This window comes from Panthera onca, chromosome A1 (assembly GCF_046562875.1).
Source record: "Panthera onca isolate mPanOnc1 chromosome A1, mPanOnc1 haplotype 2, whole genome shotgun sequence".
In the NCBI taxonomy this organism is placed as follows: Eukaryota; Metazoa; Chordata; class Mammalia; order Carnivora; family Felidae; genus Panthera; species Panthera onca.
The window spans coordinates 97,254,941-97,281,327 of record NC_138339.1 but is presented as its reverse complement, the minus strand read 5'-3'; the positions used below and the strand labels follow the sequence as shown (position 1 = coordinate 97,281,327).

Here is a 26,387-nt window from a genome sequence, read left to right as displayed (position 1 = left end):
CTTTTCTTCTTTTCTTTCTTTTTTCTTTTTTGGCCTTTGCTAGCTTGTTTTGTTATTTATTTATATGTTTGTTTGTTTGTAAATGTTTATCTGTTTACTTTTGAGAGAGATAGAGAGCATAAGCCGGGTAAGGGCAGAGAGAGAAAGGGAGAGAGAGAATCCCAAGCAGGGTCTGCACCGTCAGCATAGAGCCTGACATGGGGCTCAAACTCACAGACTGTGAGATTATGACCTGATCGAAATCAAGAGTTGGCCACTTAATGAACTATAAGCCACCCAGGCACTCCTGTTTTGTTTTACAAATTGTACATGACTGAAAACACATGGTATTTGTCTTTCTCTGACTGACTTAGTTCACTTAGCATTATTCTCTCTAGCTCCATCCATGTCAATGCAAATGGCTAAATTCCATTCTTTTTTATGTCTGAATAATATTCCATTCACATCTTCTTTATCCATTCATCAATCAATGGACATGAGCTCCTTCCATATCTTGACTATTATAAATAATGCTGCTATAACCACTGGGGTGCATGTATCCCTTTGAACTACTGTTTGTGTATTCTTTGGCTAAAATAATCAGCAGTGTGACTGCTGGATCGTAGAGTAGTTCTGTTTTTAACTTTTGGAGGAACCTCCACACTGTTTTCCACAGTGTTTGCGCCAGCTTGCATTCTCACCAACAGTGCACATAGGTTCTTTTTTCCCCACATACTCACCAACACTTGTTTCTTATGTTTTTTATTTTAGCCATTCTGACAGGTGTAAGGTGGTATCTCATTGTAGTTTTGATTTGCATTTCCCTAATAAGTGATGGTGAACATCTTTTCATATGTCTGTTGGCCAACTGTATGCCTTCTTTGGAAAAATGTCCATTCAAACCCTCTGCTCATTTTTTAATAAGGTTGTTTCTTTAACACTAAGTTGGGTGCCTTCTTGATATATTTTAGGTATTAACCTCTCATTGGATGCATGATTTGCAAATATCTCTTCCCATTCAATAGGATGTCTTTTAGTTTTGTTGATGGTTTCTTTCACTATGCAAAAGCTTTTTTGTTTGATGTAATCCCACTTATTTATTTTAGCTCTTGTTGCCCTTGTCTGAGGAGACTGGTTCAAAAAACATACCAAGACTATTGTCAAAGAGCTTACTGCCTATGTTTTCTTTCAGGAATTTCATGGTTTCAGGTCTTACATTCACGTCTTAAATCCACTGTGAATTTACTTTGTATATGGTATAAGACAATGGTCCAGTTTCATTCTTTAGCATGTAGCTGTCCAGTTTTCCCAACAACATTTATTAAAGAGACTGTCTTACCCCATTTTATATTCATGCCTCCTTTGTCCCACATTAACTGGCCATATATACGAGGGTTTATTTCTGGGCTCTATATTTTATTCTATTGGCCTATGTATCTGTTTTCATACCAGCATCACACTATTTTGATTACTATAGTTCTATAGTATAGTTTGAAATCAGGGAGTGTGGTACCTCCAAGCTTTGTTCTTTTTCAAGATTGCTTTGGCTATTTGGGGCCCTTTGTGGTTCCACAAAAATTTTAGGATTCTTTGTTCTAGTTCTGTGAAAAATGTCATTGGTATTTTGATGGGGAGTTTACTTAATCGGCAGATTACTTTTGGTAGTATGGACATTTTAACACTATAAATTCTTCCAACCCATGAGCATGGTATATCTTTTTCTTTATTTGGGTCATCTTCAATTGCTTTTACCAATGTCTTATAGTTTTCAGAATACAGGTCTTTCAATTCCTAGGATAAATTCATTCCTAGATATTTTATTCTTTTTGATGCAATCGTAAATGGGATTGCTTTCTTAATTTCTTTTTCTGACAGTCTGCTATTAGTGTATAGAAATGCAATGAATTTCTATATCCTAATTTCATACCCACTGATTTTACTCAATTTATTTATTAGGTCTAATAGTTTTTTGGTGAAGTCTTTAGGGTTTTCTATACATAATAGCCTGTCATCTGCAAATAGTTTTACTTATTCCTTTCAAATTTGGATGACTTCTTGTTCCCCGACTGCTGTGGCTAGGGCTTCCAGTACTATGATGAATAAAAGTGGGAAGAATGGGCATTCTTGTCTTGATCCCATCTTAGAAGAAAAGCTTTAAGCTTTTCAAAGTTGAATATGTTGTTAGCGGTGGGTTTGTTACATATAGCCTTTTTTATGTTGGGGTACATTCCTTCTATACACACTGTATTGAGAATTTTAAATCATAAATGGATGCTGAATTTTGCCAAATGCTTTTTCAGCATCTATTGAGATGATCATATGATTTTTATCCTTTTTGTTAATGTGGTGTATCATGTGTACTGATTTGCAGATATAAAACCATCCTTGCATTCCATTTGATCATGGTGCATGATCCTTTTAATGTATTGTTGAATTCAGCTTGCTAATATTTTGTTAAGGATTTTTGCCTTTATGTTCATTATGGATATTGGCCTGTAATTTTATATTTAGGGTGTCTCTGGTTTTGCTATAAGGGTTATGCTGGCCTCGTAAAGTATATTTGGTAGCATTCATTCCTCTTCAATTTTTTGGAATAATTTGAGTACAGATACTAACTCTTGTTTAAATGTTTAGCAGAATTTATTTGTGAAGCCGTCTCGTCCTGGACTTTCATTTTTGTGGAGTTTTAAAATTACTGATTCAATTTCATCACTTGTAATCAGTCCACTTAGATTTTCAATTTCTTCATGATTCTGTCTTAGAAGGTTGTGTTTCTTGGAATCCACTTCTTTCAGTTTTCCAAGCTTTTTGGAGTATAATTGTTCATAGGCTCCAACTTTATTTTTACTTTCTTTATGCTAAGTATTTCTCTATAATTTCTCTATATTAAAAATTTGCCATGATTACTGAAGATAGGCCAGGTAAACAATATAAATAGAATAGTCCTATTTATGACAAAATGAGACAATCTAAACACATAACTTCCCTTTAGCATGAAAAAACTATAATGCAAAATGACAGTAGTTTAATATTTATACTATTTTACTTGCTGTTTCTCTTTTTTCTGTATAAAATCTACATACCAATAAAGTTAGTTAGTTCCATTATCTCTTTCTCGCAATGCAAGAGTATTTAAAAGAAGATGAATATACCTTTGCACACTTGGGTGAGTATATGAGTAAGATTCTCAATTCTTAGAAGTGGATTTGGTAGGACAAAGATATTGTACAGTTATAATATTGACAAATATAGCAACACCAGCCTCCAAAAGCTTCGTTATCTATTTCTATTCCTACCAAAAGTGCACCAAGTAGAACATCGTGGTGTCTTTTACATTTCCAGTTATTTTCCTCATTCCCTACTTCCTTAAGTGAGATGTTTCAATCTCTATAATTAACAACGTAGAAGTTGTGAGATATGGATAATTATTTACTAAAGCAAGTATAAATTATTAAAGTAAAATATCTTAAAAAGAATTTGGTGTACTTTTATTTGACCAATTATATTTATTCATTTGATATAAAACTGATAACCTGATTAGATGAAAGATACTAATAGACTAATTTCTCAAACTTTCTTGGTCTATTCATCTATAAATCTTTCATAATAGAAGTTAACATATTTTGTGACACATAAATAAAAGGTACTATAAAAGCAAATACTACTACTAAACAAAAGAAAAAATTGAAATTTTAATACTTACAATCATCCAGATCTAGAAGTGAAACATCTTTGGTAAGAGGATTTATATTTTGTTTTGTTTTGTTTTCTTTCTCCTATAAAATAAATAATTTAATTACTACACGTTCTTATAATAAAAAAATCAATGAAGTAGTTCTTAATGTTTCAAAACAATTTTTCTTCTGCTTAGTCTTCCAAGAAAAAATCAATCAAATTAAGCTTTCTCTATGGTTATATGGACTGTATTTTTTAATCAAAATTTTTATTTCAGTTAGCATACAGTATTTCTTCCCCACCATGCAAACTATTACCTTAGAATAGTCTGTTTAAAGATTATAAAGGGACCTGAATGTGAGACAGGAAACCATCAAAACCTTAGAGGAGAAAGCAGGAAAAGACCTCTCTGACCTCAGCCGTAGCAATCTCTTGCTCGGCACATCCCCAAAGGCAAGGGAATTAAAAGCAAAAGTGAATTACTGGGACCTTATGAAGATAAAAAGCTTCTGCACAGCAAAGGAAACAACCAACAAAACTAAAAGGCAACCAACGGAATGGGAAAAGATATTTGCAAATGACACATCGGACAAAGGGCTGGTATCCAAAATCTATAAAGAGCTCATCAAACTCCACACCCGAAAAACAAATAACCCAGTGAAGAAATGGGCAGAAAACATGAATAGACACTTCTCTAAAGAAGACATCCGGATGGCCAACAGGCACATGAAAAGATGTTCAACGTCGCTCCTTATCAGGGAAATACAAATCAAAACCACACTCAGATACCACCTCACGCCAGTCAGAGTGGCCAAAATGAACAAATCAGGAGACTATAGATGCTGGAGAGGATGTGGAGAAACAGGAACCCTCTTGCACTGTTGGTGGGAATGCAAATTGGTGCAGCCGCTCTGGAAAGCAGTGTGGAGGTTCCTCAGAAAATTAAAAATAGACCTACCCTATGACCCAGCAATAGCACTGCTAGGAATTTATCCAAGGGATACAGGAGTACTGATGCATAGGGGCACCTGTACCCCAATGTTTATAGCGGCACTCTCAACAATAGCCAAATTATGGAAAGAGCCTAAATGTCCATCAACTGATGAATGGATAAAGAAATTGTGGTTTATATACACAATGGAATACTACGTGGCAATGAGAAAAAATGAAATATGGCCTTTTGTAGCAACATGGATGGAACTGGAGAGTGTGATGCTAAGTGAAATAAGCCATACAGAGAAAGACAGATACCATATGGTTTCACTCTTATGTGGATCCTGAGAAACATAACAGAAACCCATGGGGGAGGGGAAGGAAAAAAAAAAAAAAAAAAAAAAAGAGGTTAGAGTGGGAGAGAGCCAAAGCATTAGAGACTGTTAAAAACTGAGAACAAACTGAGGGTTGATGGGGGGTGGGAGGGAGGGCAGGGTGGGTGATGGGTATTGAGGAGGGCACTTTTTGGGATGAGCACTGGGTGTTGTATGGAAACCAATTTGACAGTAAATTTCATATATTAAAAAATAAAAAAAAAAAAAATAAAGATTATAAAGGTCCAATAAATAAATAAATAAATAAATAAATAAATATTATAAAGGTAAGAAGAAAGAAGAAACTTTGAAGGTAAATAATTATTTTATGACCCAAAAACTTTCGCTAATATAAAAATATAAAGTGGCTCTTTGGTAAAAAGTCTACAAACATGTTGAAAATAATTTTTAAACAAGTTAATTTAAGAAAAAGAATTTCTCAAACAATATAAGCTTAGGTCTGAAATTGTCAAGAGGCTTGTGATAGATCAGCTCTTCTAAGATGTAGTCTGTGACAGACATTGCACTAGGTACTTTGTATTTGAACAGTGAGTTGCATCAGACTTCTTCAGCCAAAGGTATTCAGTAAAATCTACAAATGAAATTTTCAGGCACTTTCTCTTTAGGGAAGAAAAGTATTCATTTACTTCCTTTACTGTTTTCCTTTGGGGAAAATAAGTATTTCGAAACATATCTGCACATATGTAGGGTTTCCTCCACCTCAGATCTGCTTATTTAATCTATCTATATTTTTGAAATATAAACAACCGTGCATTAGAAAACAGTATCCCTAAGCCTGAGTATTCACAGTTTGGTCAAAGATTCAGAAAAGATGTGTTATATATATATATATATATATATATATATATATATATATATATATATATGTGTGTGTGTGTGTGTGTGTGTGTGTGTGTGTATGTGTGTGTGTGTATTATATATACATATATGTATAATATATATAAAATATATAAAATTTATAATAAATATAAAACACACACACATGCACACAAGTACAGTAATGAATAGCATTATAAACAATTAAAGACCAATAAAGATTAGGTTGCTAAATAGATGTATTTGGATCAAAGTTACTTATCTTTAAAATCTATACTTTTTACATTAAATTTTCTCAAATTAAAACTTAAGTTTTTGCTAAAATGTTTTTGTTCATTTACTCAATCATTCATTCATCCAAAAGATATATATAGAGTTTTAAAGTTTTATCAGATTCTTTGCTAAGAAAAGGAAGTAATAAGCCAAGACAGACCTAGTCCTTGCCTTCAGGTAACTTATAATCCTTTTTTTTAATCACTTTTTTTTTTTTTAAGTTTATTTATTTTGAGAGAGAGAGAGAGTGAGAGAGAGCACAAGTGGGGAGGGGCAAAAGAAGGAGAGACAGAATCCCAAGCAGGCTCCGTGCCATCAGCACAGAGCCAGACATGGGGCACGAACTCATGAACTGCAAGATCATGATCTGAGCCAAAACCAACAGTCGGATGCTCAGCCAGCTGTGCCACCCAGGCACCCCCAGGTAACTTATAATCTAACAAAAGAGTTTACAGCTTATCTGTATGAATTATTAGAAGTTTTTTGTTTTTTGTTTTTTGTTTTTTTTTAGAGAGAGAGAGGGCGTGGGCAGGGCAGGAGCAGAAGGAGAAAGAGACAAAATCTTAAGCTGAGCATGGAGCCCTACTGAGAGCTCAATCTCACAACTGTGAGATCATGACCTGAGCCGAAATCAAGAGTGGGACACTTAACCGACTGAGCCACTCAAGCTCCTCTACAAGTTTTTTGAAGTATTCCTCTAACCATAGAAAGGTATCACTAAAGCAAAAAGTACACTACCATCATTTAACATCTATACCATGCTAGAACTCTTACAAAGTGCAATACATCAAACTGTATGTTAGGTAACATTTTAAAATGATCTTAAGCAATGCTAGTTTTCTCCTCATGCCAAAACTCAAAACAAATTATTTTCAAGTATCAGACAAGAATACATATTAAAACACTAACTAAAAACATCAGCACTGGTTTTCTTTATGAGAATAATTATTTCTGCCAATGAAAACTTTAAATTATCTAGATGGGTTTTAATTTTCACTCATTATTTTTAAAAAAGCAAAAAATATTTGTCCTTCTCTTCACACTTCAAACGAATAACAATTTCCAGGGTTGGGGGAAAAGACAGAAGAAATGTTAGTTTTGAAGCTGGAATTTAAAGTGGAAATAAACAAAAACAGGTTCAGAATGAAAATGCCATCTCAACTAGAATATCATTCCTGTGGAGAAAGAACGTAACAAAAAGAGCTTAACACCATGTGACTTATCAAAATACTATGCTGAGTACAATGGGTATAGCTTCTCCTATAATCCACGATGGTGCATGATTGTCTTTATGGAACTGTAACCGTACTACCTGAAAAATTAGAAACCTATCAAATCAAGATAAAGTTAAAACTGGAAACAAGTCTATACCTTATTTTCTACTTCACGGCAAAGAGTGTGTAACAGTATCTATTAAGTACACATCAGGTCACATACAGCATAGGACAGAGCTGCATGTGAAATTGACATAATCTCTTATTAGAAGTCTAAAACAGGAAGAAAAAAGGCTCTCAAAAGAACAGAATTTCATTGACTTTCTGAGAACAGCAAATAACCGGTGACTGAAATACAACATTAGCAATAGATAACGGTCATTTCTACTGAATTGAAAAAGCCTTGCATTCCAAATCAAGGCTATAAAAAGCTTTGTGATGTGTTTGGCATTCCTCTCTTATATTATATTTCATTTTTCATTTTAAAAAATCCATAGTAAGTTCAAAACATTTTCATACTTAAAGGATCTACTATAAAAATAAAAATCTGAATTCTAAACAAAGAAGTTAAGAGCCCTATTCCATCAAACATTTCTCCATTTGCAATTCATCTTGGTAATAGAGACAGAACCTGGGTAAATGCATATAGGACTTGAGGCAGGAGATTTTTCTTGCTCAATGCATAATTCATGTGCTCCGCCTGCAAAGTGTGTAAAATGAGAATTTCACACCGCAGCATGAGCCATGGAGCTGCAGAGAAAAGGCAGATGAAATCATATTTTACTGTGTGAATTTTATTTCTTACCCTCCCAATATTTATACAAAACCATCATTGACAAACCAAACACACTGACAGATCACCCACTGTTTCCATTGTGTTAGTACTTGAGAAGAGATCAGGCAGAAAGATAGACAATTTGTTTTTGTATATTTTTTTTAAATAGAGGATTAGGTTTTTAACAGCTGAGTGACTGTATTAGACTTTTATAAGGACAACAGTAACTGATCTTAAAATCTCACTACAAAAATACCTAGTTATCAATTCATCACCCTCAAATCTCCATTTTGTTTCTATGGTATTCGATTATACACCTCAACACATCAACATTTTCAAAATAAAATACAAAGTCACAGGGTTAAGAAACTGATTTCTACTTAATATATTTCATTTCAAATAATAAAAAAAAAGATCCTGGAAATACTTATTAAGCTCAAATAATACAAATAAATATGTAATAATATATCTGTAAAGATTTTTTCATGTATTATGCATGTTCATTTCATGCTGATTAAAAAACAAAAAGCAAGTAGAAAAAAAGATCTGAAACAACAAGCACCAAGCATGCTTCCTACGAGGAAACCACTGTAAAGAAGATTGAAATTTAAAAACTGTAAAACAGGATAAGTGGTATATAAACTTTGTCAAACTCATATTGTACTTTGAAATCAACAAAAATTCAAGGCTAATTTCTAGCCTCGCAGGGCAAGATATTTGCATGAAATATTTTCAGTTAGAATTACCAACCAAGGACAATATAATGACTCTCTTGCCTTCAAGTCATCTAACAAATTTGATTTAAGAAATTTGAGGCTCACACTTACACTGGCCTTTAAAACAAAAGTACACTGCCAGTAAATTAAGAATTCTTTTTAAGTGAAAAGAAGTCTAAACTGTTAAACAAATCTTCCCTATTAGATTGTATTTACTTCAATAAGAAAACTTCTTAATGGTCTTTACTTTGATTTAAAGATTTCAAGTAAAGCGAAATGATATTTCTGTTCTGCAGAACTTAAAATATAAACTAAACTAGGTGAACAACATAAATTGAAAGAGGCAAGGCTTTGAAATGTTCTATAATATTGTACAATATTCACAGAAGTTCTACAATTGCTACATACATAAATACTTGTAAAAATACAAGTAAAACTTGTTTTCTATTTCTCAAACAGGGCAGAAAACCAATCGGAAAATAGTTCCTCTCTCTCTTATCCATGATGTTTCACAGCACAGGCCAGTTTTACTTTATCCCCAAGAATCTTTCATACGGTAGATCTTTTACTAAGGCATATCTTAACATTTACTAATGTCTGGACATAGTTATAGTAACAGTGGCTGGTCTGTAGAGCACTTAAGATATTTAATCCCTCCCCAAAACAGACTAGCAAAGTTTTATGAGATCCACATAACCTGTAATAAAGATAACTGACAGCATCTCAAACAATGCTATGTATATATAGATAGTTTTGTTTTTCTTCACTGGTAGTACATATATTAATCGCAATTTTGATTAAGATAATTTTCAAATATGAAAAGCTCTTAATATGGAATGTTAAGTGCAAGTATGTTACATATATTTACTTTCATTGATAAATTATGCTTTATACAGTTTATATCATTAAAATGTTAATATATTTACAAAGAAAATACACAGAAGTTATACACAATAAATTACAATCATGATTTAAAATTTTTATCATTAAAAAATTAAATTTTTATCATTTAAATAAAACTTATTTAAATCCTTAGCAGCTGGTACACAGACACTGATGATATAATCAGAACTATTATATCAGTTAAGGCATGAAGAATGAACTAACAAGCTGATGTGGAAATAACTATAGTATATAGGAACACACTAATACATAGCCTTATTTTTAAAACATCAAAGCATAGATTCAGTTAAAACAACTCAAAAGCCTGGTAACTTAAGAAAAAAAATTTTTTTAATGCTTATTTATTTTTGAGACAAAGAGAGACAGAGCATGAATGGGGGAGGGGAAGAGAGAGAGGGAGACACAGAATCCGAAGCCGGCTCCAGGCTCCGAGCTGTCAGCACAAAGCCAGAAGCAGGGCTTGAACTCACGGACTGTGAGATCATGACCTGAGCTAAAGTCGGACGCTCAACCGACTGAGCCACCCAGGTGCCCCAAAAAGCCTGGTAACTTAAAAAAAAAAGTATTTTAAATGAAAGTGTGACCATCTGATTAACACACAATTTTAACTACAAGTGGAGTATAACTCAATTATACAGGTAAAAAATGGAATGAAGCGATATAAATGTGTATCTCTTTCTGATAAAATGCATTTTACACTATTGATTTCTCTTCCCACTCTTCTTTGTTAAAAAAAAAAAATGGTTCTCTTTACACTGTGTAAACCATGGGCAGTCACTTAAAATTTATAAAACTATTAAAAGTAATTTTGTTATAGGCATTATTTGGAGCAAAAGAATCATTTCATAAAAAGAGTCAGACTTAAATTAAAATATTTCTCTATCAAATACATTTCAGAAAAGAACACCTACCAATAAAAATATGCTTGCCCATCAAAATAATTGTCACTGAAGAACAAAATAATTTTCTTTGGTCATTACTGACAATATCTGATCTAAAATGAGGACATCTTCCAATCAATAACAAACATAATACCAGAATGTATGACTATATATAGTTTTATATCTTATGGATATGCTGGGGCACGGTGTTCAATGACAAACACTTCAAGAACAAACAATTCAGCAGCAGCTTTCACTCTTTTGACTATCTTTACACCATTCACTGAGTAATATTTTCTCATCAGTAACATTTTTCATTCCAAGCAGTCATTCCCAACTAGGAGAAGTGGAAGGACCATTCTTGGATATAAATCCACTTTCTCCTCAGCTTGTATTTTCTATGAGAGAAATAGTACAAAACGAAAAACAAAGGACAGAAATGGGAAAGCATACAGCATATTAAGAGAACTACAAATATGTAGTCTCTTGGGATTAGTATATAGGGACCACAAAGACAATTGAGACTGGAAAGGTAGGTTTGGACATGCTAGCCTGCAGAGTTTTTACTGAACCAAGATGATAATGGGGCACCATTATGGATAAGTTTAACATTAATCTGGCAGCTGTATAGAAGCACTGGGTTGGGCAAGTGTCTGAGGATGACCAATGGCAATGGTCTATGAGTAAGGTAATGAAGAGCCGATCTAGTATGGTGTAGCAGGAAGGGAAGAACTAGATACGAGAATCTCTAAGACTTGGCAACTGTGTAAACATACAGGATAAAGGAGGAGTCAGAGATAAATTCTGGGGCTACAGATGTGGGAAAACAGAAAGACTGACAGTACTAAATGGAAGAGCAAGTGTTCCTCTGGCTATAATGGATTGGGAAGCCAGTAGCTTCTAAGAGGTCTAAAAATTTGGTTTGAATTTGTAAAGAGAAGTTAGAGCTGTTATAGGGACTTAGAGATGTTATTATGGAAACATTTCACCTAAATGTTTTAGCTGAAGCCATGGGAGTGAATGAGTCTCACAACAGGAAAAATGTAGAGAAAAAGACTAAAAATATATTGATTCACACTGATTAATATATTTGAAGAAGTGATGTGCACCAAGCACTAACTTTGGGGCAATGTTCACACTTGAATGTCACAGGGGTTAAAAAGTAAAGCAATCAAAGGACTAAAAGGTCAAAGAAGTCAGAAGAAAAGGAATGCGAAGTTTCAAGTAGTCGGGGAACAGTCACATAAAAAGATCAAGAAGAAGAATATAATAAACAAGAGAAGGTCACTGAGTTTGGGAAAGATCATGGCTGACTTTTCAGAGAGCAGTATCTGTAGGAGGCGATAAGAATTGAAACACATCTTGGGGCGCCTGGGTGGCGCAGTCGGTTAAGCGTCCGACTTCAGCCAGGTCACGATCTCGCGGTCCGTGAGTTCGAGCCCCGCGTCAGGCTCTGGGCTGATGGCTCGGAGCCTGGAGCCTGTTTCCGATTCTGTGTCTCCCTCTCTCTCTGCCCCTCCCCCATTCATGCTCTGTCTCTCTCTGTCCCAAAAATAAATTAAAAAAAAAAAAAAAAAAAAAAAAAAAAAAGAATTGAAACACATCTAAAAGGGACTAAGAAATAATTGGGTTAAGAGGTTGTGGACGAAGACTACTTAGATTATTTTTCTAAACTCTGTCTCTCACACACTCTCTCTTCCTCTTCCTACTTCCTCACCCGCCAGATGCCAGGAAAGACTTGAGTACTTTGGTTGGCAGAGGAAGAATTAGTTCGTGGAGAAAGAGATTAAAGGTGCAAAAGAGGCAGATGATTATCAACAAATCAAGGCCAAGAGTAATTTAATCTTTTTCCTGGCTAAGTGGGTAGGAATTGCTTACTCAGAGCTACATTCAAAGGAAAAGGCAGGTAAATAGAGATTGTATATTAGATAGCAGAGAGGCAGAAGACGCCCACAGTGGATGGCAGCTCAGTCTTCTCCAGAAAGGGGTCATAGTTGGACATTAACTTACAACTTGAATGGTATAAAAAGTCAGAAAAACACAGGAGACATTAAGAGTTAAAAAAATTTCAGTTCCTTTCTGCATTGGTGTTCTATAACTCAAGTATTTTTGGTTTTGCAGGGAATTAATGTTCGTTCACGTTAAAAAATGTTAACACTGCTGTTTTATATTTATATAGTATTATATATTGATCTTTCATATTAGATTTTTTATAACAGCACTTGAAAGTAGTAGAGTAGGAATTAGCATTTCTACTTTATAGATGAGGAAACTGAAGCATAAAGGTAGTATCTTCCAAAAAGTAGAACACTATATACCTCATAGGACACCATAAAATAAATTGTTCTCAAAGCTATATAATCAAGGTACCTCCAAGGCCTCATTTCTGTGCTCAATATCCCCAAAACACACTATCCAAGTGAAAGAAAAAGAAGAGAAATAGTAAAAGTATAGACTTAGTCTAGCTGCAGATTCAAGGAGTATGAATTTTCAGCACTAACAAACTGACATGCTAAATTAAGGTAAAGCACCCACCATCTGCCTTCATTACTCATAATCTAGACCAGAAGCCACAACACTTGGTATAAGGAAGAATTCTATAATTACAGAGTTGCCCATTATCTGAAAATTGGTATACTTGTAATTGCATGGTATATTCCAAATTACTCAGAAAGGAATAGTAAAAAATAGTTATGGTGGCCTCAAGGTGGAGAATATTCCAACAGATAAATTAAAACAATCCTATCGTCTATTATAGCCAGCAAAAGGCATTAAATATGGAAAAAATAAGCCATATACACAAAATACATGGACATAAAACTATCAAGAATGTGAGTAAAATCTGAATTTTTCAAGAGTCTTAGCTCATCGCAATACTTTTAACTTTTATACTGATGTCCTACAGGAAAATATTTTCAATTATTAAGAGACTTAATCTGATCACTGAAAGTGTATGACAAAGAAACAAATTGAAATGCTAACCTGGGATACCTCTGTAGCTTTTTTGTTTTGCTTTAATTTTTAAAAAAATATTTGTTTATTTATTTGAGAGACAGTGAGACAGAGTATCTCAAGCAGGCTCCGCACTGTCAGCACAGAGCTCAAAACCGGGCTTAAACTCACAACTATGAGATCAAGACATGAACGTTTAACTGACTGAGCCACCCAGGTGCCCCTACCTCTGTGGCTTTTTAATGCGGTCCTAAAACCCTGCTTCTAAAAAACAAAAAACAAAAAACAAAAACAAAACCAAAAAAACCCTACTTCTAATACTATGTAGGTACTAAAGTCTACAGTTTTTTAACTTTTACAAAACTTCGTAAGAATAATGCACTTTAATTCTACCCACTCGATGTTCATTGATTTCTTGTGTGCTCATTTTTTAAAACACTTATTTCTTATTCTGGGTTGTACTTACTGTCAATTTCTAAAGCTCCTTTATTTTAAATAACATCTTAAACTTTAAAATATATAAATATGAAATGAATAATTTAACATAAGTAATTTAATGTAAGTAGGAAATGGGAGGACATCAAACTCACTATGTGATAAATTTTTATATGAGGCCAGAGTAATAAACATAAAAATCTCAAAGATTTTATGTGAATTTTTGGAAAATAGAAATCTTAGATTATATACTATAAATAGATACGTTTTAAACATAAATTCACATTTAAAATAGGTTTAACCACATGCAAGAATATTTGCAATAAGGCAAGACAAAAACTAGCCAATTTTTAAACATGCTTATTCTTTTTTTATTTTTTAAATATGCTTATTCTATAATAATAAATCTCTGGATGGGAGAAGGCAATTATCTACTTGAATGAATTTATTTTTATCCTTGGCTACTCAGGTGACTTCTTAAAGAAATTCAAGTTAATAGAAAAAATAAATGAGAAAAATATTAGGTTAAAAAATAGAATTCAATAAAAGGCAAAGTTTTGCCCACATATTCAACATATGGAATAATACAATATATACTTCTAAAAAACTACTACATTTGAAGCCTAGGATCAACATGATCCATTTATAGGAAAGGAGTAATAATTAAAGATCAGAAAGATATGTATAAGGTCTGAAATTAATATTCATAATTACATTTTCCAATTTATACTTTTTTAAAGATTTTATTTGTAAGTAATCTCCACACCTAACATAGGGCTCGAACTCACAACCCTGAGATCAAGAGTCACATGCTCTACTGACTGAGCCAACAAGGCACCCCTCAATTTATACTTTCACTTTTTACTGCTAAGCAGATAAGTTTCAGTGTTATAAATGTGAATCAGAAAGCATTATCATTCTATTACATAAGTCATTCCTACATTTGTTTTTAAAAACATGGCTACTGTATTTTTTATTAACTAAAGAACGTATATCCTTGAATTAAACCTTTAAAAGTATTCTATTACCCCTAACACCTATTTTTAAAAAGCATTACTTGTCTCATTTTCTTATGTATATACATTTATATCACCTTGCTCAATACTATTTCTGTGACTTCCTTTTACTTTCCCCTTCGTGAAAGCCTCTATTGTCACCTCCTAGTTCAGAAAAAAAAGGGCCATAACTCATAACATTGAGCTCTGTAATTACAGTGGCAAAGGATGAGGTTAAAAGTTTCTAACTCTTCTGTAGGGCTGAATTAAAAAGGAAGCAATTATCTAATAAAAAAATAATAAAATCATAGGTGTGGATGCATGAAGATGGTATTGATTTCAGTTGTCAGTGATAATGTTACATTTCTTTCTCGGTTTCTTGATTTTCAACAAGACACTTTTTTTCAGAAATACTTATTCTTAATTGGAAAAAGTCTATGAGAATACTTACTTTCAATAACAACAAATGTGCAATCTCTTTCTTACCTTAGTGACTTTTCTGGATTCAGATTCACTTTCAGATTCTGATTCTGATTCAGAATCTGAAGAACTGTCTTCTATTGAACTAGAATCAGCATTGGAAGAATCTGAAGTTTTAGATTTTTCATTTTCGTTCTCCCCATCTTCAGAATCACTATGAATAACAAATTTCAAAATATCAACTTTAAATCCTTTATATAAACAAGTTTAAGTAGTTTAAGGAAATCAAATGGCGGGGCGCCTGGGTGGCTCAGTCAGTTGAGCGTCCAACTTCGGCTCAGGTCATGATCTCATTCATGGTTTGTGGTTTCGAGCCCCGAGTGGGGCTCTGTGCTGACAGCTCGGAGCCTGAAGCCTGCTTCAGATTCTGTGTCTCCCTCTCTCTCTGCCCCTCCCTCCACTCAGGCTCTATCTCTGTCTCTCAAAAATAAATAAACATATAAATAAATAAATAATCAAATGGCAAATTGGTGCTATATGTCCATTTTGCCTATAAATCAGAACCTTTATTAGAGAAGTATATTTCACTGAGAACCAATTCTTTTTAGTATATAAAAGATAATAAAAATGGTTTTAAAATTCCAGAACATATCAATAAAATAATAATAAAGGTAGTATGATCTATAACCAAATATATCAGAATCCATTCAAAATCAATGATATTACCATGTCAAACATACCTCAAATGCAAAAGGTCATAAAACAACACTAAATGATGTAAGTAGAATATAATTAATAGTTAAATGTTTGATTTACCAAGAATATATATTAGGTGCTAATAGTAACAACTTCAAAGATACTTAGGGCTGATTTTAAAACGCTGTCTTGAAATACTAAATATCCATTAATAAATTTAAAACTCATACACATACTTTTGCTAAAATAGACTTGCATTTTATAGATTTTTTTTTCTACAAGAAAATTATTTACATATGTTCTGAAATGTGACCCATAAACATACATGAGAAAATGTTAACTAGTTCAAAAGAGATTCCTTCTAATGCACTAAGTCTTACTAAAAATGTCAAATAATCAAATATAAACTTTTAAAATACCAAATGATCAAACCTAAATGCTGATGCCACTCATTCATTTAATAAATATTAATTGACCACCCACCATGCGTTGTAAGTACATCAGTGCTTAAGGATCACAGTGGTTAGTAAGATACAGAAGAACTCTGTGTCGCCCTTATAATGTCTACACTCCTTTGGAGGCTACAGAGAAGTAAGGCGGCAATGACAATAAAGTATGGTAAGTAATGAGTAATAATGTATGCTGTGTCATGAAAACATCTGGAGGAGAGAAGCATCTAAACAAACTTAACCGAGAGAGGGAATGCTTCCTAGAGGAAGAACACAGAAGCTGAGAAACAGGATTAAATAAAGGAAAGTCTTGAGTAGGGAGGTAATTATCCAAGGAGAAGGAGTAACATGTGAGGCAGCCCAAAGGTCTTTTCTCAAAGAGAGATAGCTGGTGGTCTTCTACATTTTCTCAAAACTGAAGGTCTAATTCTCTTTCCATGTGCGTGTATTCTTTTTAAGAATCTTTTTTTTTCAGAAACTTTATATTAGTTAGCTCATATAGATGTTCCAACATATTCTTACTGGGTGCATTATTATCCTATAATATTCAGGAAAGTTAAGAAACTTGCTCAAGGACATTGCCAAGAGTGGCAGGACTGGAATTTGAAGTCCATCTAAAGACCATGTTTTCCCCATTACACCATACCAGCTCCCTTCAAATAAAAATATTTAGGAGTGTAAAACTAAAATTTAATCATAAATTGTTATGACTACTAAGGGTGGTTTTAAAGATATTTAAAGCTCCTTAGCTTTACAAAATTATCATACAGGGGTGCCTGGCTGGCTCAGTCAGTAGAGCATGTGACTGTTGAGCTCTGGGTCCTAAGTTCAAGCTCCATGTTGGGTGTAAAGATTACTTAAAAATAAAATCTTTTTAATAAAAATCATTATACACTTAACACAAGCAAGTTTAAAAAAAAATTCTAAAAGACAGGCCGAAAAACATGGGGGGGAGAGAGAGTGCTAAAAGAAGGGAAGAATCGATATTTCCTAGAATTGATTTTTGCAGAGGAAATACGATTGCAGTTTATTAAAAATGAAGTCATGGCAACATCTCAGAGCACATGTAATTATGTTCGATGGCTAAAAAATATGTTGTTTTTTCCCCATAGCAAAAAATGGCAATCTATTATCCCCAACTCAATGGTTACAACATATACTTAAAAATATAAGGTTTTTAATGTATTTGAGATTCCCTTTAGTGTAATAAACAATTCTTTTAAATTAGAACATAAAGAGAAAACTCCATTTCTGGAGGAAAAAACACATAATGCAACTAATATAATACAAGATTAAAATTTTCTAGCATATTGACTTTTGCTATCTGAAAAGATATTGAGTGCAATGAACAAAATTTTCCTTCCTAGAAATAAGATACTTTTTATAAAGTATGTAATCATAGATATTCTGATATTAAACCAGAAGTACAAAATTTCTCTCAAAGAAAACGCTATTACAAACCAAGTAAATCCTTTGCTGCAACAAGTGAATGATTCTGCATACATTTAACTTACAGCTTTTAAGATAAGATTTTAAAGGTAAAAGTGTTATTTTGTTATGCAGCACTCAATTTTGATGGGTAATTACTGTTTACCTTACTGCTTAGAGTTTCAGATGTTAATCTAATGAAAAGAATTTACTGGTAACTAGCTTTTTAACTTTGCAATGATGAAAAGCCTGTATTAATTTAACCTACAGATTTCATTTGTTCTGAACAGGAAAAACAATATAAATCACTTTTAAAATCATTAAATCCTGACTTAAATTAATAAAGTCATAATTAGGGCATTATGCTGTGTTTGTTATGGAAGTGGCAGGGCGAGCTGCTTTAATTACTGTCTGTAATAAAAGGAGCAGAGAGCGTACTGCGCCCCAATCAGTGCTGTCAGCCACGACTGAGCTGGGCTGCAAGCTCATCAAGTGAACGGGCAGCAGGCTCCCAGGGAAAGGGCCATCATGTCTGCAGAGGCCACTCGCTGACAGCAGTGGGGAAAACAGACTCATACAATCCAAGGTATTAGCCCCAATTATTCAAAATTTTAATGACACTTTAATACATGATAATGTTGATAATGGGAATCTTAAAAAGCACGAACACTTAAGTATCTTATGACCGTCTTCCTTCACAGCCCTTGACTCTAATATTTGGATCATAATCTTTTTACTATAACATTATTTAGAAAAATCAATTGTCTTACTTACATAATGGCAAAGTGTTGAAGGATTTAATTTTAGCCCTCAGCAAAATTGCTACAAAAGGTAATTAAGTGTTTCATACCTACTTCTTGATCACTTAACTCAGCCTTCCAAGGTTATACCAATTTTCAAAATGTAACCCCAAGATTTGTTCAAGTTCAAAATGAAAACTAAGCATAATAAGTAGTAGAATAATTATGTGAACCAGTATTCTAATTAATTCTACAAGATTCAGTACCTGCTTGGGGAAAAAATGCACACACTTATTTTCTCACTCACTTTATGAATTAAAGGGAAATGTTATACTGGGAGAAAATATCACAGAATGGTTTCTGAAGGAAACTCTGACAAAATATTACCGTTTCCGTTTGCTTTTGGAGTTCCTCTTGGCTGTTCTTTTGTTTCCTACTTCTGATGCACTTTCACTGTCACTCTTATGCTCACTGGAAGAGTCCTCACTGCTGTCATCACTACTGTCTCCCTCCTCTTCTTGTTCTCCACTTGCACTTCCAGATTCACTGTCTGAAAAAATATAGGCAGATACTCCTTGATTTACAGCCATTTGGTTATACATAAGGACCCAAGTAACTGTCAGTATTCATCACAAATGAAACCAGATGTTGAATTTTAGTTTACTGGACCCCACTTGTTCAATACTCTATTCCCACACTCCTGTCATTCAGACCCCCACATTCCTATGGCAGGGTGAGTGTGGGGAGCTCCTAAAGACAGAGAAGGCATTCTGAGAGTGGGTACGGAAAAGGAAATAAAAGAAGAATCAAGTAAACCAAATGTGAGAGAATCTTGCTTCTCAAATCCCTAAGTATCTAGTTACGGCAGAAACTTTTTTTTTTTTTTAAAGAATGACATAAGCATAATTCATTCCTCTACCAATGAGAAATTTTATTTAGAGAAGAAGGCAAGAGCTGAATATTCTCAGGAATAATTTTGAGAGGGGAATGAGCCATTCAAATCATCTGTAAGAATTTCTCAATTCAGAGGCAGTAGGCAAAATTACTAATTAAAAAAGTTATTACTTATTTTAGCTAGAATAAGCACTTTCCATAGGTCAAACAGATGATAAAATGACATTGTAGAGGTAAACACTGCAATGTTTTATGTATAAATTGTGTTATACTAGGACTCCTCACAGAAGTGATATGTATAGTGTATTTATGTGTATTTGAAACATGAAGTATCATTTTTACTATCTGAAATGATTATAGGTGCAAAGCTATAGCCCAGATAAGAGGACAACTGTTGTCCTATCTATTATCTATCTGATGAAGTGCCCTTAGGCAGGAACATATTATAATAAGTAAATAATATCTAATTTATGAGGATTGATTTATGTATCACACAGTGAAAAGCTAAGATTACCTGTATTTTTTTGGAGTAGCAGACGGTGGTTACAGGCATGGGCTTTCAAATTGGAATGTCTGGGTTCAAATCCTAGCTCTGCCACTTACAACTTAAAAGACTGAGAAAGTTATTCAATCTTTCTGGGTCTTAGTTTCCTTTCCAGCAATGATGATAATAACCCTAGCCACTTTACAGAGCTGTTGTGAAGATTAAATGATTTAAAACCTATAAAGGTGATGAAGACACAACGACACCTGCCACACAGTAAGGCACTCATTATCATCAGCTTCTACAAAGGGCAAAATTTATTTTACCCAAATTTTACAAAACTGCCGAATAGCATATTTTAAATTTGTTGTGATATCAAAGGTGTGCACATGTATATATTAACTCAGATAAATGACTTATCCCATAAATAATGAGAAGAAATTACAGCATCTAAGTGACTCTCTCATGTTAATTACATGGGAGTTCAACATGAATCTGGGTCTAGTTCACTTTAGGCACCATTATTTAAATATCCAAGTTAGTAAAATCCTTAAGGAAATTTGTTTTTCCTCTAGAAGACTTCCTCATTGAGAAAATAATGTCATAATTTCTAATGAGAAAAGTTACTGTATTCCTCCAGTAGCTAGCACAAAATTGCTGCCACATGGCTCACATCAACCCATGAAGGTCTCAATGGAATATTTCAAATACGTATTTTAACTCTCTCCCTATTGCAAAATAAATAAATAAGCATAAATAAAAAATGCCTGGGTAGCTCAGGCAGTTGAGCATCCAACTCCTGATTTTGGCTCAGGTCATGACTGCATGGTTGGTGAGATCAAGCCCCACATCGGGATCTATGCTGACAGCAGGGAGCCTGCTTGGGATTCTCTCTCTCCTTCTTTGCCCTTCCCCCACTTACGCATGTGCATACTCTCTCTCTCTCATGAAAGTATTAAGTAAACATTTTTTAAAAGTCTTTTTTTTTTTAAGTTAGCCTATTAACAGGCATGAGCTTATGAATAAAGGGGGTGTAGGCAAATATGTATATGGTACACTTGTAACTATTCAAACAGATCTTTCTCAATAGTCAACATCATTCCTGAAATCTATTTTTTAGCATTCACAATCTAGATTGAAATATTTTCTCCATTTTCAGCTTGATATGAGGCATTACAGGTTAATTTATCAGATACAGAAAATAAAGATTTTGATAGGGGGAACAGACGAAAAAGAATGAATTACCTTAGAGTAAGGTGATGGATGACCAAGTAATAATGAAAAGCTCTTGGTTCTGCCAAGGAAAAAAGGTTTTAGAAGAAAAGGGTGTCATTTGATCTTGGCTCAGATGTCTCCCAGGTAAATTGTTTTTAATATTTAAGACAGAGAGAGAGAGAGCCAGCACATGTGCACACACAAGCAGGGGAGGCAAAGAGAGAAAGGGGGAGAGAGAATCCAAAGCAGGCTCTGCCCTGTGAACACGGAGCCTGATGCAGGGCTCAAATCCCACGGACTGTGAGATCATGACCCGAGCCGAAATCCAGGGTCAGATGCTTAACTGACTGAGCCACCCAGGTGTGCCTCTTAGGTAAATTGTTAAAAAGAGTGGTAAAAGTAACTCCAATAGGTTTCTTAAAAAACTAAAAATAGAACTACCCTATGACCCAGCAATTGCACTACTAGGCATGCATCCAAGGGATACAGGTGTGCTGTTTCAAAGGGACACATGTACCCCCGCGTTTATAGCAGCACTATCAATAATAGCCAAAGTATGGAAAGAGCCCAAATGTCCATCGATGGATGAATGGATAAAAAAGATGTGGTATACACACACACACACACACACACACACACACACACACACACACACACAATGGAGTAGTACTCGGCAATCAAAAAGAATGAAATCTTGCCATTTGCAACTACGTGGATGAAACTGGAGGGTATTATGCGAAGTGAAATTAGAGAAAGACAAACATCGTATGACTTCATTCATAGGAGGACTTTAAGAGACAAAACAGATGAACATAAGGGAAGGGAAACAAAAAGAATATAAAAACAGGGAGGGGGACAAAAGAGAAGAGACTCGTAAATATGGAGAACAAACTGAGGGTTGCTGGAGGGGTTGTGGGCTAATCCTGAAATCATTGCTTCACTATATACTAACTAATTTGGATGTAAATTTTAAAAAATTAAAAAATAAAGTTAAATTACAAAGTTAAAAAAAAAAGTAACTCCAATACATTTTTCATTGTGTCAATTGCTCACAGAATTTTAGTGCTGAAGGGACTTGAAAATATCCACCTCTATTTCTTCATTTATCAGACACGGAGAAAGGTAAGTACCTTACTCAGTTGGCAAAGCTAAAATGCAGTACTTCTAAATCCTTCCTACTCGATAGTCTTTTCATCGTATATTGTTATCCTAGTCATTTTAGCTCTTTGACTCTTTATAATACACAGAGATTTATTAATTTTAACTTCACTCTATACAGGGCCATGTAGAAATAAAAGAGTATAATATGGATGAAGAACATATTGTGCAATGTTTAAAATAAACTTTACATTTCTACAAAAGAAAGTTACTTTTAAAGGCCCCACTAAAGGCTTATCAAATATAATGTTTTCCAGTATGCTATGAATATAACAGGCAGTTCAGGTTAGAATGCAGAAAAGCATGAGTTTCTGTTTCAACTCTATCATTTACTAGCTGGGTGTTCAAGAGGCAAAGTCAAATGAGAAAGGATGAGAAATTACTTTTAAAACAAAACAATGCATTATTGTACAAACTTTGTTTAAGCCCACTTGGTGAATATTATGTACTACGCCTTATGTTTTGTTGGAGGCACAGTATATCAGCTTTAGTGAACGAAGTTTTTCAATAAATCATAAACCCCACCACTGTCACTGCTGCTATCAGAAGAGTCCTCTTCCTCCTCCGATTCAGAATAAAATTTCTTAGCAGGATTCTCTTTCTTTGCTTTTCCTGCTGGAGTCCATTCTTTGGCCTGTTTTTCAAAAAAGAAAAATTGTAAATATAAATGAATTCTCATTAAGGGATTCAGTCTGCTGGCAAACAAGCATTCAGGATCCACTGTGAACCCAAAAGAAAGTTGCCGGTCCCAACAGAGAAGGCAACTATTAGAAGAGCTGACATTAAGGCTGATTCCACTTTATTCCTAAATAGAGGAAACCAAACCTCACTCAGATTGCATTCTGTTAAATCAACAACTTTATTTTACATAAAAGACTTTTGTATTTGTTGGTCTGCAAGAGATGTGAACTAAAGTAATATACTCTAGAAGATGTGAGGCATTTAGAGGCGGGCACAATAACAGCATGAAGAAACGAAATATCAGAGCTTAATACTGAAGTTAAAAAAAAAACAAAAAACCACCCAAAAACAGTACAGGCAAATCAACAAGCCTAACCATCTCAGCAGCCTAAACCCTCAGGTAATATTTGATTTCTCTTTCTCTTTCATATCCTAAATATCTAATCCACGAAAAAGCTTTTAGCTACCTTGGTCAGAGCCATCTTCTCTCAGATTACTGCAACTGCTTATTTTGCTTCTATCATACCCCCCATTCCCCAACTCCAAATTTGCTTAACACAGCAGCTAAAATGACTGAATTAAAGCCTGAGTCTAATCAAGCCTATCTGGGGTTTGAAAGCTTGCCACAGCTCTCCATTTCACTCAGAAAAAGCTAGCCCTTACAAAAACCTGCTTGCCTTAGATGACCAACCCCCCCCCCCCCCCCCCCCCCCCCCGCTTGCCTTTCTGACCTCCTTCTGCTGCTTTCTGGCCCACTTTGCACCAGCCACTCCCACTCACACACCTCAGGTATGCTCCCCTGAAGGGCCTTTCCCCAGCTGACTGCACTTCCAATGCTCTCCCCCAGATAACTGCACGTCTCACTCCCTCCCTCACTTCCTTCAAGTCTTTGCACAAAAGTCACCTCAGAGAGGACTACTCTATTTAAAATTCCAACCTCTCATACCTGGCACTTCTGTACTTTGCTGTATTCTTTTTTATTTTATTTTATTTTATTTTAGTCACAGCACTTATCAGTTTCCAACATACTATAAATACAATTTACATATTTATTTTTATTGTCAGTGTGTCACTGCTAGAACATCAGCTTCTGGAGAGCAGGGGTATTTGAATACTTTGTACACTGACAGATCTCTAAAGTGTCTGGCACAATAATGATTAGTTGTGTGAATAACTCCTCAAAGACTTTAATGCACTGAATTAAGTAAAATAAATTATTTTCATAATTGTGACTTTGATTTATCAAGAAAAAATTAAATCCTGTTTCATATATTCTGTTATAGGGCAGACAAATCTCTATTTTTTAAGAAGTCAAAAATGGTTACCACTCATTTATTTATCAAAAAATTTTTTTCCTTTTTAATTTTTTTAAGGTTTATTTATTTTTGAGAGAGATGGAGTGCCAATGGGGGAGGGGCAGAGAAAGAGGAGACACAGAATCCAAAGCAGGCTCCCGGCTCCGAGTTGTCAACACAGAGCCTGACATGGGGCTCAAACCTACAAACCATGAGATCATGACCTGAGTTGAAGTCGGATGTTTAACCGACTGAGCCACCCAGGCTCTTATCAAAATTTCAATTGAGTTCCTGTTATGTGCCAGCTGGCTAGAGTGTATATTTTGTTGTAAAGGAATTTATAGCATGACAGAGGTTTAAGAATGGTTCTCAACACTGGATGCATGTAAGAGTCAACTGGAATATTTTGTAAAATACTAACACACACAAAAAATATACTAATTCTGAAAAAGCTAATGCCTGGGATTTACCTCCTAAGATTCTGATTTAAATGGTCTGCAGCAAGTCTCACATAGGTTTGTTTTTAAAGATTTCCATATGATTATAATATGCAGCCAGGGTTGTAAACCACTGATCTAGAGGACTTTAGGGCTTAAGGTATGTTGCTCAAAAAGATAAGCTTCAATAACCTGGAAAATTACTATATGGACAATAATAGAAAAATGAGTAAAAATTACTTGAATATATTTGAATATGATACATAAGGTCAGCAGTACTGCTTTCTTTTCATATATATTTAAAATGCTGTCTTCCAAATATGAATAAAGATGCTATTCTATAAACAAAGTTCTATATTTAATAAACAATTCAGTTCATATTTTTTCTTAAATCCTTAAAACAAACATATTTTTTCTGAAGCCTGGTAAAAAATGGCCGGATCAATTTCTGGGGAAAAAAAAAATATTTAATCTAGATGGCCGTCAGGGTAAGACCAAATTAACAAATAAGGAAAATTAGGGTTCTATGCTCAAAAAGGCAAATTATCTTGACATGGCCATGAACTCTTTATTCATGGAGTTTTAGGTTTTAAACAATAAAAATATTTTAACTTTTTTATAGTCTTTTATTACCATGATAATTAAATCATTCTAAGCAACAGAAATAATGGAGAAAGAGAAGAGGAAGAGAATAATGAAGGACTAATTAGAAAGATCCTAGGAGGGATAAAATATCAAAAGTAGATGTGTTTACAAAGTAAAATACCTTTGATATGAAAAAGATGGTCTGTCCCTAAGGGGGTGAGATTTTCTAGAACTGAGCAAAAAAATTTGGAAGGATCTTCAAAACTTATTGGTATCATAATATAAATATACATTATATCCAATATCCTGGAAAACGTAGGGTGCAATTCTAAGTCATTTCTGGTGTCAATATAACTAGTTTCCATATCAGATTACCTAAACCTAGGCATTTTTCTTAACTAAGGTTATATTTCATAATAATGAAATGTGATCCTATAAGATCACGGTATTGTAAAACTAGGATAACACAGTGTATTATGTGCATGAAATGCATTGATGTGACTTTGGAGGAGTGGTGGTAGGGTGAGAGGTAAGAAAGACTATAAGGAACACTACTTTCTGCACTGTTGCAGCTGCACTGGATAATAAAACTAGGTATATTAATTTTATACTTAATTGTATCTCTTATAGTATAATTTTAAGCCAACATGTCCAGAGACCAGTAGATTAAAAGTTTTCTGCATGGTATCAATGGATAGTGACAGTTTTCTTCAACTAGGTTCCATCACTTTTAATTATTCTCCACAATAAGTTATCAGTTATTAATTTCTAGGATGCAATCAGCAAAAAGGAAAAGAAATCAACCTGTCTCTGTTGAACTGGGCAGATGAAATGAACATGAGAAGACAGGTTAAGTACCGTCCCTATAAGGCAGTTAAAACTTAGAAGAGCACAAGACAATGGAAAAAGCCAGCCAAACAACCAATCCATCAGCCAACATAAGGATACCACTGAAACCAAATT

At 34.2% G+C, this 26,387-nt stretch overlaps 1 protein-coding gene across 3 annotated transcripts in view; it reads right to left on the bottom strand.

Annotated features, from left to right (window-relative positions):
• The window catches only part of AP3B1 (adaptor related protein complex 3 subunit beta 1), a 264,795-nt gene that overhangs the window by 76,431 nt on the left and 161,977 nt on the right, over positions 1-26,387 (bottom strand). For all 3 annotated transcript variants that reach the window (XM_060635498.3, XM_060635493.3, XM_060635494.3), the window contains exons 18-21: positions 22,952-23,060; positions 19,063-19,225; positions 15,429-15,576; positions 3,683-3,755 (exon numbers count right to left, since the gene is read on the bottom strand). In XM_060635498.3, coding sequence (XP_060491481.2) covers positions 3,683-3,755; positions 15,429-15,576; positions 19,063-19,225; positions 22,952-23,060 — 493 coding nt within the window. The remainder of the gene's footprint in view (positions 1-3,682; positions 3,756-15,428; positions 15,577-19,062; positions 19,226-22,951; positions 23,061-26,387) is intronic.